This window comes from Myxocyprinus asiaticus, chromosome 39, assembly GCF_019703515.2.
Source record: "Myxocyprinus asiaticus isolate MX2 ecotype Aquarium Trade chromosome 39, UBuf_Myxa_2, whole genome shotgun sequence".
NCBI classification, from domain to species: domain Eukaryota; kingdom Metazoa; phylum Chordata; class Actinopteri; order Cypriniformes; family Catostomidae; genus Myxocyprinus; species Myxocyprinus asiaticus.
The window spans coordinates 21,783,647-21,805,011 of record NC_059382.1 but is presented as its reverse complement, the minus strand read 5'-3'; the positions used below and the strand labels follow the sequence as shown (position 1 = coordinate 21,805,011).

Genomic DNA, 21,365 nt, shown 5'->3' with positions numbered 1-21,365 from the left:
AATGAATAATGATTTTGTGACATGTCCCATTTTTAAGTATTTGACAGGATCAATCCACCATGGCTGAAAACATTTAATGACCACTCCGGCTAATTTAACGCGTTTTAATAGCTCTACAAAACTTGATAAACGACCGCTGCAAACAGGGACACCTCCATAATATTAGAGCATCGGTGTTCTCTGTACGTATCCCTCGTAATTATAACTTTTGGGGGTGACTGTTTATAATCCCTACAGCAAGTGATGAATGAGGACAGCGGCAGTAAAGAGTTAACTTTGACAGGAAGTTCAAGGAGTCCATGTCTACGGGGGGCACGCCAATTTCTCTCATTCTCCGTTACTTTCAAGGCACATTAAACCTCACAGAAACTCTCCGCATCGCTCCAGTCTAAACTAGCTTCACATAACTGTGATTTATAATGAATTATGTCATTCCTAATGCAGTCTAGTCTAAATGTACTCTAATTGTGCCTAAAGGAGACGAAAATGAAGATATTCCGTGCTTAATTTTAAGGACGTTGACGCTTGTTGTTTTCACGAGCTCTAGACAATGCTGGTATTTCTTCCAGCTGTTGCACGAGCATAACGTATATAGTGAGTGACGCGTGACTGTTACTCATATAGGACGCCGTCCACGCGAGTGGAAAGTCCAGACGATGACACCTCATACTCAGCGGCGCATCTCTCACGAAAGTTGGAAATTGAGCACGGGATCATCTTCTGTTGCTTAGGACAATACAATACGTGAAGCCAAACCTCGGAGACGCGTTATTCAGTCAGTAATAGAGCGCAGGAATACTCACTAATGCGCACGAGCCGGGAAAACTGCTCAACTCAAACTTTTCATCACAGTGGGGTATTGGGGTGGGAAACGGAGTACGCACATTGGCTGCGTTTCTTTTGATGTCTTCGATCAGCACACCTGTAAAGGTAGGTGTTATGTTTTTTTTTTTTTTTGTTTTGTTTTGTTAATAAAGTTATTGTGGCATGATGTTCTAATAATGTTTACTGACTGTTGATTGAGTTGTATTTGTAAGAAGCATAAGGGTCTCTTTGAAGAATCATCGGGATGTTGTTTCTGAAACCTTTCTTGTCAATTTTCCTCAACAAATCCTACTTCTGTCTATTGAAACACATACATTGTTACACTGTAACATGTCATTAAAGGAATAGTTCTCCCAAAAATTTACATTCTCTCATTATTTGCTCACCCTCATGCCATCCCAGATTTATATGACTTTTTTTCATTTGCTGAACACAATTCATTTGCTGAGAATATTTCAGCGCTGTTGGTCCATTCAATGCAAGTAAATGGGTACCAAAACTTTGAAGCTCCAAAAAGCACATAAAGGCAGCATAAAAGTAATCCATTAAACTCCAGTGATTTAATATCTTCTGAAAAATAATCTGCGATTTGAATGAGAACAGACCAAAATATATATCCTTTTTCATTGTACATCTTGCTATGAATTTAAGATTAATTACACTTCCTAGTACTTGACGAATACACAGCGCTAAATGGCTATAGAAAGTGTTATCGAGCTTGAAATCATGATCGCCAAGGAGACTGCTGATGTCAAGATCTGTGGTGAAAAATTAGTTACATTTTGGTTGGTCTGTTCTTACCCAAAACAGTTAGTTTCAGAAGACATGGATTAAACCAGTGGAGTTGTATGGATTACTTTTATGCTGCCTTTATATACTTTTTGGAGCGTTAAAGTTTTGTTCAGCATTCACTTGCATTGTATGGACTTACAGAGCTGAAAAATTCTCTTTATCTTCTTTTGCATTCTGCAGAAAAAAGAAAGTCATACGCATCTGGGATGGCATGAGGGTGAGTAACTGTTGAGAGAATTTTCATTTTTGAGTGAACTATTCCTTTAAGTTCCTTATTATAATTTTTCGTTAAACATACAACATGCTTACAATCCACAATATGGGCTTAACCCACTGCTCATTGCTTCAGATGTGACTTCAGCAGTATTACCTCAGCCTTTATCTCACAGCACTGGAAAACTCTTCAACATGGGATTGCTTTCAGCATCAGATCTTTTGTCAGACATTGAAAGGCCATGCTTTCTCAAGAGTTCTTAACAGTCCCCCTCTTGTTCAACAAACACTATTTTCTTTAGCAACTGGAATGCTGACTATTTGGGGTGGACAAATAAAACTTCCCAATGAATCCCGTCTGGTCTCAGTTTACTCACTCATTATTTTACCGGGGAATACAAACTCACTGAGAGGATGTCAGACTCATTACAAGACTGAAAATCTGTATTTGTAAATATTGCCTGACTTTTAGTCAAAACAAACTATTAAGATTGATCAGATCATTGATCAAATAAATCAGTCGATTGACAAAAGCTTACTTTATACCCCCAGCTTTTTTTTATTTTTATTTTTTTTTACGCTGACTTTGCTTTTTTGGTTTGATCTACACACAGTTGATTGATATTTGCCAGTAGAGTTGTGGGTTCATATTTATTTTCCCTTTAAACATGCAGGGCACAAACACATTATAAAAGTCATCACACTGACCAGCTACAAGATCTAAAATTCGTAAAAATATCAACACGCATAGATTTGAGCTCTGAAAACATAGACTCATTCTCTGCAAATGACAGTTCTGTATTTTTCCAGCTCATTGTTATTTTGATAATTGCAGCATTTCTCTGGGCAAAACAATTTTAAATATCACCCATTTGGGTCTTTGGGGGAAAAGGGTATTGTTTGGCTGTTTTCATCATATCAAAGAGAAGAATGGGTTCAGGATTGGTCATGGAATCTGAACTGAGAGGCAGGAAGTCTGCCAAACCCTCCCTCTGGATGTTTGGACCTTTGAATGTGAAGGTTAACATGCAAAGCTCTGTTTTCTTTGAAAGCCAACATCCCCTTTTCACCATCCACTTATTCCCTTGGAAGACTGTCCTTGCTAATACCGGCCTGCTGCTTAGTTTACCATGAATTTAGCAGACAAACCCCCTCTCCTAAGTGCTCAGTGGGAATAAGCCAAATCCCTGTTCTCTCCTGATGCACCCCAGCTACAAGAATTTGGGCTGATGAGCTTCCCAGCTCCATTCTCTGTGTCCCTTACCCAGCCCATATCAAGGATGCAGTGATATGCATCCCCCCAATCCTGGACAGCACTGTGGCAGCAGTGGAGTCATTTCAGGTTCCTGGGCTCTACCATCTCTCAGTACCTGAAGTGGGACACCCACATAGACTCCATTGTGAAGAAGGCTAAGCAGAGGTTGTACAACATTAAATGAAAACAGTCTGATTACCTGAGGCAAAAGGCTGCAATGGCTGAATCACAACATGCTGATATTCAGTACACTTGCTTATGTGATATTGCTTACAGATAATAATACTAATAATATAACCATTTAATATTATATTATTGTCACTATGAGTATTATAACGACTGCTTTGAATATTACACTTTTATACAGTAGTAATATTTTTCTGTCGTAATGACTTAAATTTCAAGCAATGAGTTGAACAGAGCTCGCGTTTCAGTGGGACTTTTATTTTGAAAGATCTTTGAAGTTCTTCCTGTATGTGAAGTGTTTTTTTATATCAAGCTACCCGTGACTTCAGAGCTGAAATCTCCAAGCTGCAATGGAGAAAGCGTTCATTTGAGAGTTCACAGCCGTTTATACACTTAACACATTGATCTATGGCTCTGCAGAAGGATACTATTGGGCACACTGCATGAAAATCAAGCATTAGTAGTATGTGTTGTGTTTGTGTGCGTGCCTGTGTGTGTGTGTGTGTGTGTGTGAAGGAGATGACAGGGCAGAGAGGCGCCTCTTATTCATTATGTAGCATGCAGTGCATGTGACTGTGTATTATTTAATTTAATGACATCCTTCTGCTGTTTAATGATCATACTTGGCCATATAGAGGCTTTTTTATTATTATTTTCAAATGGTCTTTGATCTAATCTCAAAACTCTTACATTACATTTTGCTAATGGCAGCATACTTTAATGTGGTACCGAAATTAACAACAAGATGATATCATACCATTTACATTTTTTTGGTATCGCGATATTTTGTTAGTACCGGTATACCGCGCAACCCTAACTTACAATTGTTCGTTTGTGTGCTTATCGTGGATGTCTCAACCGAGGAGAACATGAGATTACGTCGGTGTCACGGCAATGCGAATACGTCACATGTGAGACCGCTTGAACTCCACCCTCTCATGCAGCTTACCCTCACGTTGGATTACAGTTAAAAAGTCCTTAAATATTGATCTTTTTTCACACCAAAAGTGATCGTTTCACATTAGAAGACATTAATTTCACTGCTGGTGTCATATGGATGACGTTTATACTGACTGTCTGTGATTTTTGGAGCTACAAAAGAGAAATCTCCATTCACTTGCATTTTAAGGACCTACTGAGCTAAGATATTTTTCTATTTTTCTTCAAATGTGTTCTGGTGAAGAAAGTCACACACTCCTGGGATATCATGAGGGTGAGTAAATAATAAGAGAATTTTCATTTCTGGGTGATCTATCCCTTTAAAGTAGATAGGAGCTGTATTTTATGCCACTTGTTTGTATAGAAAATAGCTGCCCTGGACCATTCCAAAGATGGCCGCTGAGTAGACTGACTTGCCTTGAAAGGGACTTTGGTGCAAGCTCAAATTCTGTGCATCTTAAAGGGATAGTTCACCCAGAAAATAGTGAGTGGTGACTGAAGCTAACATTCTTCCCCCAACTTCCCAACTTATGTTTGAGTTACACAGAAAAATATAAAGTCATATCGGTTTGGAACAACATGAAGGGGGAGTAAATGCTGGTAGAATTTTCATTTTTTTGGGGTGAACTTTTCCTTGAGTGTCACTGTCACTGACCTTTATTCAGTGTATTTAGGTTTAAAGAAGTTCTCTTCATAGAGTTCTAGTAAGAAATCATTACCATTGAAGACCTACCTTTGAAGAGTTAGATAAAATCTACCATGTCACCATTTTAGATAAGAACATCTGCCAGGCAGATGTCTTTGCAAAGGTTTTGATGGAGCAAGTTTAATGACCTCTGAAGCCTCCAGCTTGAACGTAAGAGCGCAGTCCCTTAGCAGCCAAGAGGCTGATTTTACACACTTCTCCCTCACACAGCGACATTTCCGACACTATAATACACTGGAGGTGAAAGGAGCTGGAATCTGTTCAAAGAGTTCATGGGTTTGGGAGTGAGTGAAGTTGGTGGTGGTGGAGAAAAGAGAGTGAACAGTCATTTGCTGACTGTGTCCATCTCAGGGTGTTTTGTGTTTGCAGTGGTGACATAGCGGGTGTGTTGGTGAGCATTTCCAAATGCAGGTGTGTGAAAATGCACAGCTGTGAATGCTGTCCTCTGTCTGGTGGCTCAAAACCAAACCGTCTTTCTGCCAGACATGGCAGTGTACTCAATGAGTAATATGTCCACACCCTTTTTCTTGTGCATCTCAGTTACATTCACATTAACAAACACCCCTGCCCATGATCACCCTAGGTTTCTTTCTGCACCCCTGCCGTAGATTTCTCCATCATTCCTTCAATCTGCACTTCGCCATGTCTGGATCTTTATCCATTAATCCCTGCTAGTCACTTTATCCATCTCCTTTCATTTCTTATCGTTGATCTCTGGTGGCATTCCTTTTCCTAATTTTATGGCTTTGTAACTTCCCAGACTCGGTACATAATGTATGACACAGCTCTGAAAACGAGAAGTCCATTAGCCCCCCCTTTCCATCAATGATTAATTGATGTAGCTGCATGCTAGTTTGTCACCTTATACTTTATGGATAGACACTTATTATTTTATTGACACCATTTGCGACACAGCTTTCCTTCTATAATTAGTTACATTCACTAAAACAAAGGGAATATTCCTGGTGGAGCAGGCTAGAACCCAAGGCTAAGGGCCTCATAGTAGTGGGGTTTTTTTTATAGCCCCACTCTTCACTTCACCTGATGACAATTTTATTGAGCCTTAGAACTTGTAGTTACAGCCCTGTTGGCCAGAACTCTTTCTCCTCACTATACGCTCTCTGGGGAATGATTGCCTTTCTGTCCAATTATGACACTTCTCGGAAGAACCATGAAAATGTATCTTTTGAACTTTGATGTAAGCAGCTTTCCATTTGTCATGAGGTCACTGGCCCTCTTTCATAATAAGCATGTCAAGGAATGCCCTAGTCTTGCTGGCCAGTTGATGACCAAATATTGTTTTTTGAGTGGATGCTCGTTTCAGATCTCACATGGATTGTATTACTGATGTACACAGTTTTCTCACCACTAGTGGATCCTCTCAGACTGTGTAAAGGGTAGACCAAAGTCTCAAAGCTAAAAAACGTGCTGATCATTAAACATGTACGTCGAAACATTCAGTTTAATCCAGGGTCATAGGAACGATCTGAAAAGGGGGACACTAGAGAGTGCAACAGTCTGATTCTGGACATAGCAATTCCTGTAACAATGTTCGTATCTTAGGGACAAATGGAGGAGTTGGGATGCAGCGGAACAGTCAATGTGAGTATTTTTATTACTTCTTCAGCGTCAAACAAAAACATAAACAAAAGGGCTCTTAGTGGCCGAATATATACACAAACAATGTCGATGAGAGTACACGTTAACAGTAACAGAAACACGCAGCCAACTATCTCCACTGTCTCTCTCTGCTTACTGATGTGTCCTGTCGGCCTTTTCAGGTCTCCCTCAACCATCACTATCACAAGAGACAGGTGTTAAGAGATAATGTCAGCCCAGGTGATGCGCCTTACCACTCTCCCTCTCCCGCAGACAGATACACGACCACGCCCCCATCCCCACAAATCCCATTGATTTTTTTACATAGGTGAATTGACTTTTAAAAATAATGTATAAACTTTTAAAGGCTAACCTACCGTGAGCTCAGGTTGATTGATGGTATGCTTTAGCTGAAGCCATCAGTCTGTTATTTCAACTTCATTTTTTAAAAATCGTGCTGAATAGTGGAACTACTGGTGAAGAACTACACTAACAATTAATCCTGTAGAGAAATATTTACCAAGCCAAATCGTGACACACAAATCGCGGCAAAAGAACTCAGCAGACCACCTACTACCATGACCCAGTGTTAATGATGCATTGTGAATGAGTACCTACACTCTCAAACTGCTTATATATTTGTGTATATGTGAATACTTGGCAATAAACTAGGGCTGGGAAATGTAACGTGTTAATTTCTGCGATTAATCTTTTTTTGTTTAACATGTAAAAAATAACGCAATTAATGCAGTATTAATTTTTTTACTTCCTGTGCCTTTACGTGATAGCAGAGTGGTGTTCCGAGTTGTTCCTGGCAGGCTACTCAGCCTTACAGGCTCCGATTAGGGTAGGGGTGGGGTTAGGGCATCTGCTGCCTGCCAGGAGCAAACTCTTTAATTTACCAATGTTTTTCCCAACTTTCTGTGGCTAATGCTGGCATATATACATTTTCAGGATGTACTCGCTTAACTCAACTGCACATCCTCGCATAGAAACTGATTGTGTGAAGCAGTGCATGCTTCTTCATTGCGTGCGATGCATGCCCCGGGCATAATAAACACGGTAGTGCATTTACTGTACGGAGAATGAAGACTTCATCCGCAAGAGGGGTGACTGATGGGCAAGCTGCTGTATCTCTTCGCATTGCGCGAAAGCGCTCACTGACATTCACCTGGTCCCGTTTCAAAAGCTAAAATGCCCAAGAGAAACCCAGCGTGTGCGTGATAGAGACTAAGAAGGACCTGTCCGTTCAGCAAGCTACTACCAGGTATACTTGTAGAGAGACTGAATGGCAGCCAGAGAAAACAATAGTTTTGATATTTTAAATTTCAGCATAAGATATGTTTTATATCTGTATGTATAGTGTATAATAATGCATTGGCAATGCATACTTAAGTTTCTCTTGCCAATAAAGTTTGATATGAATTTAATCTGCCCATTTGATCCTATTATTGAAAAAAAAAAAAGTCCACTGGAAAACGGCAAAAGATTTTGCCCAAATTGTAATTACATGTCCCCTGATTTTATGGCATGTATACATATACTTGTAGAAAAGATTAAGTCCTGTAAAGATTTGTGTAATTAACTGTAACACCTCCCGCCCGCCACCCGTTTCCAAAAAAAAACAAAAACATTTCTTTTAATATGTGCATATTTAAATAATTAAAATAAATGATGACTAGCCAATTTCTTGAAAGTTGTTTGTGACAAAGTATAAAGTAAATATGTTTATGATGATTCTTTTAATGTTTGTTGTAATGTGTCATGTACCACAATTTAATCATGATTAATCACAGAAAAATGTATGATTAATTGGTTAAACATTTTTAATTGATTTTTAGACCTACAATAAACATTATATATTGTTTCTATAATTATAATCAAAAACTTAAAATCAATAGTTTCATTTCCATCATTTTTAATTGAATTACATCATTCACAATACTTTTTGGGATCGCAGTTCATTCCCTCATTAAAGATGTTAAGTATACAGTCTTGCACTTTCATCTTTTTGTCCAATTTTCAAATAGTTTTGTGCTTCAAATCAAAGTATGCATATTGTGATTCATCTCAGAGCTGGTTGGTTTGTTTCATGGTTTAGAACTCTCTATGAACGATGTTATGAAATACCTATGAAAAAAATGAATGGGAAAAACACTTCCGGTACCAAGATGGCTGAAACAGGCACTGTTGTACTCTATGAACGTATTAGCTTGGCTAATGAATATTATCTACGCAACATGAAATTCTCATAGTAGTATGATTTGCTAAATGGCAGATGGTGGTAAGTGGGCACTAGCTACAGTTGGATTAACGCTTGCATGTTGTAGATGCTTGGTCGTAAATTCGTCAGTTTATACGGCTGGCCAGCTACAATTGTTTTCTTTGCCCTTTACCTGCAAAATGAATGAAATGACCACATCCCCTCCAGTTACAATGGTTACTACACCCCTAAGCTCAACTATTATTTCATTTGTGCTCAGAAACAGTATTTTGTCTTGGCAATATTTTACTTTTAATTTATTAGCCACTGATTTCACCAGAAGATTACAACAAAGGCTCCTCCAACTCTTCTTACTACACGTGATAGAGGACCACATACAGTGTGGCCTGCATTAATGTCCTCCCTCCTCACTGCCCCTTAGCTTTCATGTCTACCACAGCGGCCATTTATTTTCTCACCAGCATATGTATAAGCGCGTGTGGCCACCCCAACCAAGCCTTTTCCATTGTGTTGGCGAGTCCTTTTTTGTCTAACTGAACAAGGAAGGGACTAAAGAGTCTGGTGCTGGCAGTGGGCAGACATGTCATCAAGAGGAGGGTTGGAGAAGTGGATGACAGCGTTGAGGCCCGGCTTCACAGGGAAATGTGAAGGTCAGCTGAAAAGAAACAATAACCTTCAAAATTCTGTGTGGATAGACAATAGAGCAGCAGGGACAGTACTCTTCCCCCCTCCTCATGGGTTACAAGAGTCATGCTTCTGTTTTCTATGTTTATTTATGTGTTTGGGTGCATCAGCACGACCTCGCTTTGTGGACAGATCAGCTGTTGAACATCAAAAAACATCTTCACCCTTTTACACATACACATAGAACCTCTGTTTATGTGTCAGGGAATTTTAGTGAGATGGATGTAATGTTTTGGGTGTGAGAATGTGTTTACAGTAGTAACCTACCGTATTAGGCTCCGTTAGCAATATGTAATCATATATTGATTATTCTTATTCTGATCATTCTTTACAGATCACCATCATGATGGTTTAAACCAGAAAAAGTTTAACTCTGTCCGTCTTTCTCCTTGCAGATTAAATAAGAAAAAGTTTAATGACTATATGACATTAAAAAAAACTGCTCTTTTAATCACACCTGGGCTGTTCTGTATGTTATCTGTGACTGTCAGTGCACTGAAATTACAACACAAGAAGAAAACTCCTTCACACTAACATATTATTGCCGTCCAATTCTTCAACCATTTAGACACGCAAAAGAAAAGTCCCCACTCCACACACATGTGCAGGCAAGGACTCGCACACAACTGTCCAGCTGTGCTCTCATGTAATAGGACTCTGTCAGCGGGTAGTTTTGTTTCTTTGTCTGTCAAAGTGTGGTGAATATGGATGCACCTGGAATGATGCCACGAGAGACGCAACTGTAATGAAAATTACAGGGTGGAAAGAAGGCCTCCTTTTCAAAAATTTTCATTATGACAAAGTTGCAATTTTGCTTGAGGAAAATGTCAGGGTGTTTAGAAGACCTTCGACTCAGCAACCGGCTGCTCTGCATTAGGGAGAATGGAGTCTTGCTAACCTCATTCTAACCTCTCTGCTGGCTAACCAGATGTTGGCTCAATTCCACTTGGCCTCAAAAATACTTGGTGTCCCCATCCTCTTCCCCCTCCACCCCTGATGGAACCATTTATTCACTATTAGAAACCATAGTTTGAAAGGGGGGCAAGGAAGTACATTTTTACCACAGTTCCATTTCAGGAATTTTGGAATTTCACAGCAAACAAGCTCTGGAGCCAAAAAAGTATACATGAGGTTTAACCACAAAGAGTTGTAGGGTACAACAACCTTCATGCTCACAGTTACAGGAAGTGAGATGCCTTTAATGAGGCAAAGCTGGAAATGGGCCCTAAAGGACCCAGGGGACTGCGGTGAGAAACACTCTGAAGGACAGTGCATGGAACAGTTCCAGGGTCATTTTTAATTTAGTCTGGTTACAAGATGTCCAAAACAGATCATTACACTTGACTCAGAGCGTTTTACTGCAAGAGAAGTATGGAGGCAAACAGAGCTGCCTAAATAACAGGATCAGTATCACACCCAGACCACTCTCTTTTGGGTGGGCCATGATGGTGGACTAGTTGGCAACTAAGTCAATTAGTGAGGTGAATTAATTTTAGTTTTGATATTTTAGTGTAATTACATTGCCTACAGCGTGCTGTGCTTTAACTGTTAGAAAGTTTGCATGGTAAAACCCTCTCGAAAAAGTTTAATATTTAATTTATAACATGATCACATGGGAAGTTGAAATGTTGTTATAGAATGTTCTGGTGCCCTGACATCGACCCCATTCTGATGAGTTACTGACAAGCGCTATCTCCCATCAGACATTTTGCATCAATACAAATGTGTTTACCTTTTCCTGTGCTGCTACTTATCTTTATAGGCACAGGTTCTGAAATCGCATACACATCAACAATGATTAGCTTGATTTAGAGGTTTCAATATCCCTCTAAGATTATAGTTTTACTCCATTAATGGTTAAGTTTAGGGTTTGGGTTAGGACATATGGTTAATAAAGTATGCATTCCTCTATGTATTACATCATATATATATATATATATATATCTAAAAACAACTTGTTTTACAACTCGTTTTTGGCACCACATTTCAAATGGAAAATGGAGCTCTTACATGCTTGAATATTCATCAACACTTCCAGCTTCGGCCACTGGGAGCAGTCATTTGAATTTCAGTAAGCACAGACCGAAGAACTTTTCAGCGGAATAACTTTTGACCTACTGTCGCCAAAGTTACAGTGAGTTCATTCTGTTAAATTAATCTCCTTTAAAGAACTGCCACAACAGCCATACACATTCAGATGGACCTCTAAGGCCACTGTGTTGTGTCTTGTGCTTTTTAAAAATAAAGTCCAATCATGAGTGTTGCATTTTTAACACAACGTACTGTCTAGTTATAAATAGTCCAACTTTTAACATTTTTTATTCAGGACCCCTGCATTCTGTTCCATCTGTTGCACTCACAAAACACAAATGTGTCAGATCGGGGTCACATAAATGCAGAACCACTCTAATTATGCAGGTGTAACCAGTCTGGCTTGACCTGCTTTGAGCGGCGCGCTAACGAGGAGGCAAAAGGCTACAGCCTCTAGCACCAGTTGCTAGTGTGCCTCTTGAGGCCAGGGGAGTGAGGTTTACACATACCACACAGCTATCACATACCAGCTGGCTCCCGTTACACTCACCCCCCTAAACCTCACTCCCATCCAGGTCACGGCACCACTGTAACTGGTCCTGCTTGACCTGCTCCGAGCGGGATTCGAACCGGCATCAACCGGCATGGGAAGCGGACGCGCTAACAAGGAGGCTAAAGGCTACAGCCTCTAGCGTCAGTCGTTAGTGCGCCTCTTGAGGCCAGGGGAGTGAGATTTACACATACCGCACAGCTATCACGTACCAGCTGGCAACCGTAACACTGATGTTCCTTAGAACTGGTTAGTCAATCAGGCAACCCACCACCAACTAGTCAATTTTAAATATATGTAGCTTTGTACATTCCTGGGTTATATGATCCAGGACGGACTATTACAGTCTAGATAATAGAGACCTCTTTATTCTTTAGAGATTCATAAATCAAAGCATAGAAAAGGACTAGTGTCAATTACATTGTAAAACATCAGAATACAGGGAGAAAGTAGATCTTCTACCCTATGCTGTGAACTATTTCTGTCTATTTCTGAGTTATGGAAAAGGGCTGGTATGTTTTAAGCATTTCTCTCAGATGTTGAACTCCTGCTGGTGCTGTCCTCTGGTTAACGGGCAAAGGGAGCCTGCGGAATGAAGGCCGGGGCAGGTGACATGGGGGTGGGTCTTATCAGGATATCATAAACATTAACACTTCATAGAGGAGCCATGTCTATCCCGATTGTTTCCTTTTCCTAAAGCTCCAGCACCAATTGCGCTGACAGGACACATGCTCAACATTTGGGAAAGAGAGTTGCAGATTTTTGTGTCTGCACCAACCATTACATAGATTTCAATGAAACCCTCTGAAGCAAGGTATTTTTTTTTCTTCTAGATTGTTTTTCATTGTCTTCCTCTTGTAGTGAAAGAAGCGTAAGGCACTTTAACACTGATAAAGAGCCAGTATGCCCATAACTTTTCTCTGTCTAATCTAAAGGGTGTATACATTGTTGGGTGAGAATTATGTTCTGACATTGTCCTTTCGGACTGCATGGGTCAGCAAGCTTCTATCATAGGTGTGCACCTCTTATATCATACATTCACATTAAAATAGTGCCTGAGAAATAACCTTGACCCAGAGACCAATGATGGATAATTTGCCTCTCTGTTGATGTTTATGTTTAACTGTCGTGTCTGCTAAATTTCCAAACTCTTATTTTGCTTGGAGCAGGTTGTGTTTGCAACCGAAAGTGCATGTGTTGATCGATAGCTTGAAAAATTCATTGTTTGTATTGAGAAGGAATAGCTGAGTTTATTCCAAACCAGGAACCTTTTAACTTTCAATTAATGGCATTATTTTAATCGCACTGTCCAGATTGTTACACAACATTATTAAACTTCTAGTTCAAGTGAAATGTTTCTCACTTTAACCCTTTTCATGTGTTTTGCAGGTTTCTACTTCCTGTGATATAATCACACCATGCCTGAGGGGGCAGGCCGCAACAGCCACAAAAAAGCCAGCAACCAAGGTCAGATGTCAATCAATTAACATCAGTTAGGACATCAGAGGGAAATGACACTCTCCCAATCAAACATTACTGACAGGAAATGCTCATTCATGCTCTGATTCTGAAGTTAGAATATAATAAAAGCACAGCCTTTGTTGTGGTTGAGTTCAAAACCACAAATGAGTGGCTGGATAAAGGATTTGGCACAATTTTCAATGGGGATAAGCCACCAAGCATTCCCAAGATAAGAGTGTCTATTAGAAATGCAATGCAAACAATTACCAGGTTAAGAATTGGACATAGGGTGGTCTCCCTCTGAGAACTGTTGATATTTTTGGACCACAGTCTCTCCTACTTTACAAAGAATGGTTGCTTACATTATCAATTCAAACAAACTGAAAAAGACTGTTGGAAATGTGCTGACAATCACAATTGTTTAGGGCTGGTCACCTCTCTTTGGAATGGGCTTTCTAAACAATTCATGATAGCAACAGTTCTGATCATGCAATAGCAATAAAGAGGCCAACAGGCACATTTAAATTTGGAAATCAATTTTTTTTTATGTCAAACAGAAAATGGAACATGTCAAGTTGCTGTCAGTATACTGTACATTAATTCCTAAAAGAGCAATTTATCCCTAATAAAAAATGACAGCATGGTCCTAAAATATATATGGCGAGATTTTAAACCATATCCAGTCAACCCCAAAAGTTTGAAGGGATTTACTGGACAAAATGAAATGAATGTTTTGCATTTAATACAAGTTAAGCTCAATCAACAGCATTTGTGGCTTAATGTTGATTACAACAAAAAGCAATTTTGACTCACCCTTTGTTTATTTTATTTGTATTTTATAAAAAAAAAATAAATAAAAAAAAAACAAGCAAATATCACGATTACAGTATGACACTTACACTGGAAGTGAGTGGGGCCAGTCCATAAACTTTAAAATACACACTGATTCAAAAGTATAGCCACAAGACATAAACATTATGGGCCCTAAGCTAAGTGCAGGGCTATGCCATAAGTCATAAGCGCAAAGTCAATGGGCATGACCATGAAGTTTTGGTATTTTTGTGCAAGCATGTGCTAAGTCTATGCGCAAGTGGGTTTGGCGAAATCGCCCGCGCAATGCACAAATGAGCTGGATCAAGTACAATTTAATTCTGAGGTTCTTCTCTGGGTTTTCCACTGTCTCCATCCTATTATACAGGCCATTCCCTCAAGCACCAGCAATATAAACAGAGACAGCACAATCACAAGTTGGTAGTCTAAATGGACTGTATGCAATGAATTAGAAGAATTTAAAATTATGTTATTTTGTGCATTGACTGCATCCTTGAAGATCGTCAGGCATATCTCTATTACAGTGACACACTCCTTTTATACACATGGAAAATGTTTCTTGTCAGGATTTGGATGTAGACTGTTAAATTACAGAAAATGTAGGCCTACATATTATCAGTATTTTTTTTATCTACTGACATACAAATCATTGCTAGTATTAACACTGATTGTATCAGCACACACTGCACTGCATTGGTTGATTTTGAAAAATGTACCAGGTTACAGGGCTTACCACCGTTACATTGTCATGTCGACAAAGCTGTAATATTGGATGTAACTTTACACAGATAAGGATAGTAAGTGATTTAGTAACACGTATAATGTTTTTGTCTTGTGGCTATACTTTTTCATATAGTGTGAATTTTAAGGTTTATGGACTGGCCCCATTCACTTCCAGTGTAAGTGCTTCTGTTACAACCAATGAGAGTTCCGGACCCAAAAGCAGAACACAGACACAGAGAACGAAGTTGGTTCAACAGGTTTATTACAAGATGTTTGTAGACACAGGTGGCGTAAAACAGACTGGCAAAGGCGGTGGCAGAAGACTAGCTGGGCTGGTGGTGAGGGGCTGAGTGGAGCTGCAGGCAGGCCGGGTGAGTCATGGTCCTGGAATATAGTAGAGACTGGGGGGGGTTACACACAAAAGGCAAAACTCTAGGTGAGGGGACATCACTAGGAGGCCTAAGCGTTAGTACCACACTGGCTGACTGAACGATCTGGCAACGGGTGACTGGAGAACCGGGGTTTAAGTACTTGCAGGCTGATGAGAAGATGAGGAACAGGTGAGTTGGCTGATACAATCAGGAGGAGGAGGAGGAGCCGAGTGGAGCGCCATGCCCAGAACAAACCACAATCACAAACAAATGGAGGGATAACAAAAGACAAACACAGAAAACATTAAGGAGAGGGAAATCAAGGAAACACAAAGAAATGGGGAAGAAATAGGAGCCTTAGCCCAAACCATGACAGCCTCAATGAAATCGTGACATTTTATTTTATTTTTTTAAATAAACAAACGATGAGTCAAAATTATTTTTTCAATTATTTATGTTGAACACGTAACATTCCCTTAAATAAATATATTAAGAAATAATTGAATATATAATTAATTGTTGCAATAAATGAATAAATATTAAGTTTATAGTTTTGTCTGTTGTATCACTCTATACAAAAACAGAATTTAAGAACATTTAATTAATAAAGAGGTCATGAATACATCTTTAAACATTTGCCCTAAATCATGTCAGCTTGACCTCAGCTGGTACATGTTGACTGGGTGGTTATGAGTGCTGAGCACCTTTGGTGGGAACTGCCTGTGTTTGGTTTCACCACTTCCTGTGATGGAGTTGTCAGGTGCAGACTGGCACGGCACACAGGAAGTATCTCAACAGACGGATGAGTACCTAGATACACTGATACAGATAAACACTGTTTGCAGCTCAGCTCAAACTTGTACTGTTATTTTGTGGGGGCTTCAATCCAACAGTAAAAGAGATACAGTAGGTCAGCCAACATCTTCTCCATTAAATGTTTTTGTTTAGATTGCTGATGTCAGACATTCCTACTTTAAAGTAGTTCTGACAAATCCCTCTCATATGTTATACGTGTTCAAACTTATGTAACAGATGAATCTCACGAAACCTGTCAAGAACATATCCGTGTCATATTTCACTCCAAAAACAAAAGAAAGAAAGTAAAGAAAATGAGGCCCATTTTAGATTTTTGGTTTGCATTTTGGCATCATTTTCCCTGTTTTCGTGAGATTAACCCCAATAGAAACTTTTAAGGAACCAGTGTGTTGACTTGATTCTTTAACATTTTTCTGCATGTTTTGTAAATGACTGTGAGTTTGAAAACTCTCAAAATAAAGTGGTTTTGTGGCCTCCATGTTAATACGCATTTAGACAGGAAGCCTCTCTATGAGAGAGAACTGCATGTGAACAAGACTCACACACAACTTTTGCATACATAAGAGACTGTATCACTGGCTGCGTGATTCCTGTCTTCTTTACAACTGAGGTGAGGTCAATACAGTCACTTTTGGAATTAGATTCAGTTGCGGTTATTTGGGCAGTTATAGAGGGTGTTCCCATTTAGTAGAGGGTAGCAAAATGTGGCAGCCAGTGTGAATCAATTGAGGACAATCTAAACTCCAGTTTGAACAGCTAACCACTTCGGTGGTCAGTCCAGCTAATGTCGTGTGACTGTCAGTGAGTGATTGAGTGCCTTGTGGATCAGGTATGTGATTTCTTTCTCTTGGCTTTTACTTATGTGCGCATTGGCCAAATATATCACCACAGACCTCCATAATCTACAAAACAGACCTGATTCTCTGTTAGTATTTAAAGAGGTGAGTCTTGTTAGGGTCTTTATGGGACTATGATATGATCTGTTCTTGAACATAACAGCTTATAAAATGAGCATGATATTTATGATGAAAATACCACAATTGCAACCCGATGATTGGAGCACTTACAATAAGTACATATCGCTGTCTAATAATCTATCACAATTACGGTCACAAAGATCAAATTAAAGGGCTTTTTACATTTACCAAATAGATCGATGTCATTTGGAAAATATTGCAAGGAAATGAGCTCTTAATGTATGTATTATGTATTATTTGAAATGTATTATTTCAGATTTCTAAAACAGCTGTACAATTAATCAATTCATTCCAGTTTCCATGTAGAATCATATAATTTTGAGGAACAGAATATGTGTGTTGGCCCACTAGTGTGTTCATCAATTATATCTGCAACCCTTACTCCCACTTACTTATAGGGGTGATCAGTTTTTTGGACACCTCAGCCTGTTTATCCACTTTAATCCATGCTTTGTGTTAAAGAGACTCTTTAAACTTTATGGGGACAAGGGTTAGGGTAAAATACCTCTCTGTTTATGAGGTGTACACGTACGATCACAGATGGTTCTTCCATGTCACATGAAAGTGTCTGACTGCATGCAGTGATGGAGAACACTGTTTGCTTTTGTTCCAGAGGATGCATTGGGTTTACATTGTCACACTTTATGCATCTGTCTGACTCTAAATTTATGTCATGCTTTGAAGCGGCCACGAATGTGCACCTGAATACTTTTGCGCTCACTACGGCTGATATCCTTTTTGCAAAGATCAGCATTACTGGTTTCCAGCATACTGATATATGTGTTTTGATTGTAAGTCCACAGCAAGGGACGCTGGTGTGCTGGATTCCTGGTGTCCTTATCTCTCAGATATACAGTGTAGAATTGCAATGTTTATTTAAAACAATTAAATAACATCTATGTAATTTTCATAAACTACACAAAACAAAAGCTGACACTTTGAACTTTCTCTCAACAGATTACATATTTCACAGTTTGCTAAAGTCACACAAAGAGTTTGCAGCTAGATGTCACAGTTGTTAACACTTTTGGAACAATTTTGTTTATACATATATATAATTTTGTTAATTCCCAATGTGTTTACTGATTACATCCCTTGAAAATACCAACCTCAAATATTCACACATTGGAGCCTATTTAGTAAATCACAGATAAACTATTGCAAATTATTTTCAGCTGTTTAATGTGCTGTTCTGTCATTAAAAAAAAAAAAAAATCTGTGTTTTATGGTTTTAATGGTATATTAAATATACTACATAACATAAGGGTATTTTATTTTGATCATACCTGCATAGTCAAATTTCCTAACTCTTCATTAAGTTATCCTTTCTGCTTGTGATAACTTATTTTTCATTCATACTTTTGTGTGTTGAATTTTGTGGTGAATTAAAAACTTCCAATTTCTGTGTAAAAGAACGGGTTAAATTTGGCAACCCTAAATACCCTACAACTAAAATGCATACATTTCCTAAAAACACTTTTAAGGAAGAGAAAGAAAAAAAACTAATCAATGTCAGTGCTTCGGACTCTGAGAGTTAAGCTTTCAAACTCAATTAGCGTAAAGCTAAGGTGTGTAATTTATGCAAGACTACCATCACCAGTCGAGCGGAATTGCAAAAATAATTACAGTTTTTAAACAGATTTTTAATGCCCACCCCATCTTCCACTGGTCGCACAAACAGATAGTCCTGCCCCAAACTTATGGCATTGGTTAAGCCAATGTAGCTGCGTTGGGCTGAACGAGCTGCACAAGCAAACAGGAATGTTCTGAAAGTGCCATGTGTAGGTGAAATTAGCCAGCATGTGTCTTACTTATTGTTGACTGCATAATAAGCTGGGATAGGAGAATGCATTTTAACATTGAAAAAAATCACACTTCACTTTTAGCCAGCATAAACCAACTTGTACCAGCATGGAAATTCTTCCTGGTATAAGCTGGTCTTTTCAGAAGGAATACCTCATCTTGAGATAGACATCATACAAAATTGACCTCAGGACAGCAAAAGATAGTCGTATCAGTGATCTATGTCTGGCTGTAGCGGGTTTTTACAATCCGTCCCTCCATGGTTTTTTTTTTTTTTCATGTGCGACTGCCGCCACAGTGATGCTGTTATTGGAATGGGGCCAGCTAAAGATAAACACATGCCTTCATTTAGTTTATGAGTGTGTTTAAATCAAATTCCGGCTGTCAATATTACCAAAGTGCTTTCGAACCTTGTGTGAATGCAAGAGAAAAGGCTGCAAGTGGTTCCAGCTAATGGTCAGATGGAAGACTTGATGGATGTTAGGTAGACTTGGCGAGCAGGGGAGCGTGGAGAGTAACAGTTGACTGCATCGCCCTGCTAGGTCAGAGGAAATGGACGATTGCTCATCTCGGTCGGCCTCTGTTCTGTAACTGGGCCACCATTGTAACTACCACAGCTCGGCATTCAACCTTTAAACAATGCCCATGTTTACAGCAGTCTGTACCAGCCTGTGTTCACTTGCCTTGACGACCAGACTGTTGTGCTCATTTTTGAAGCAGCTCTTCAGGGAGGACATCGTTGTTTTGTTTTGTGTTGTTTTAGATGTTCTGGTCGACTAAGGGCACAGCTGATTGAATGACTTCTGTGTTCGCAGGTTTAATCATCCAACAAATTACTGCCAGGAGGTTGTGATTTGTTTCTTGTCTGTTCAGTGTGTGCTCTGTGTGTTACGTACAATGCTCTTAGATTAACAGTCTCTGTGGGTTTGCTGCAAACTAGTGTGATGTAGTTTTGCACAGTCACACCTTTTGTGTCTCCTCTGTTTCCTGTGAGGCAAGCTAAAGAAACATTTGCAAGAAACACATATTAAGCATTCATAGCTTGTCCTTGTAAAGATCAACGGCTGTAGCTTTTTTCCTCTACAAGTGTAATTTTATTGCTTAGAGGTTGCTCTTTCATAGCTTAAGAGGTTTAATAGAGTTAACATTTATGTATTAACTGATTCCCAGATGCTCTCTTAAAATTCCTTTTAGGAGTTGTTGACAAACAGTAAGAGTGTAGAGCTATAATATTAATATATGGATAGCATAGCTCAGATGTTTTGGTCTTGGAGGTATTTGAAGAGAAAAGTTGCAGTTTTATCAAAATCTCTTAAACAGTCAGTTTAATGTCATTGCTGTCTAGGAGAAACAATGGAATCTTTTCACATTTCCGGGTTTTGGAATGCGGAAGTAAATGACTGCATGGAAAACTTCGATAGCGATGAATCGAAGACCACATCAAATATCATTTTTGCCTAACCATTTGCTCAAACATAAAAAAAAATAAATAAATAAATAAAAAATGCTATTATGTTTCCATAGCTTTCCAAATAAAAAAAAACAACAACAACAGCAAAAAAAAAACAGACAGTCAGAAGAGAGAAGATAGCAAATTTACTGTCACTCTCAGCAGTGGTATTGGAAACCCCATCGCATCTGTGGTAACTAATTTTTTAAAACAAATTCCAGGGTGATGTAATACAAAGTATAATGCTATAAATTTATACTAAATAAATTATAAAAATTGCAAATATAAAAAGTTAGCTAGATTCACACGGCTAAATAAGGCGGAAACGCGTCATCACAGGCCATGAAAAGGGTCCATTGAGATATTGAAGAGATCTCATTTGTGATTTTCTTTCCTATGGGTTCTCACTAGAGAGTGGACAGTTTTTTTTTTTATGACTGAAATAACTATTTTTATGTTTAAGTGTCTTCTAACCAATATTCATAATCAATTTTGATTATTGTTTTATTTCTGCTTTTAGACACAATAACAACCAAATCATTCATCACTAAAATCACAAGACTAATATTGCACATAGTCAACAGAATTATTTAAACCCATTTTACTGGCAGTACACACACAATACCAAGGCTCTTCACTTAATAATGTAACTTAAAATTTTAGGAAGCTAAGACCATTTGACTTTCACTATGCAAGTTCATCTTTGTTTTGGGCTATGTCTAACTTTATCGGTAAACCCGATATTAAGGAACAGATAATGGGGGGAGTCACGTGACGGCATGCAAGGATCAGACGTGTGAACGACAAGTTCTGCACACTTTGCTAGTTTTAATACTTCTTATGACATTAACCGTTGAGATTCGATACACTCTGTTCCATAACTGTTCTAGGAGGACAATATGTCAAAGAATTAAAAATCCTCAGGCTCT

General features: G+C 38.9%; 1 protein-coding gene across 3 annotated transcripts in view; it reads left to right on the top strand.

Annotated features, from left to right (window-relative positions):
- Positions 1 to 221: 221 nt before the first annotated feature.
- Positions 222 to 21,365, top strand: part of LOC127429736 (pleckstrin homology domain-containing family G member 2-like) — a 53,605-nt gene continuing 32,461 nt past the window's right edge. The window contains exons 1-2 of one of the 3 annotated variants that reach the window (XM_051678864.1): positions 222 to 930; positions 13,394 to 13,471. In XM_051678864.1, coding sequence (XP_051534824.1) covers positions 13,423 to 13,471 — 49 coding nt within the window. In that variant the 5' untranslated portion in view covers positions 222 to 930; positions 13,394 to 13,422. Of the gene's footprint in view, positions 931 to 13,393; positions 13,472 to 16,765; positions 16,817 to 16,925; positions 17,036 to 21,365 lie in introns of those variants that run through there. The other 2 variants (XM_051678866.1, XM_051678865.1) reach the window with 2 other exon arrangements.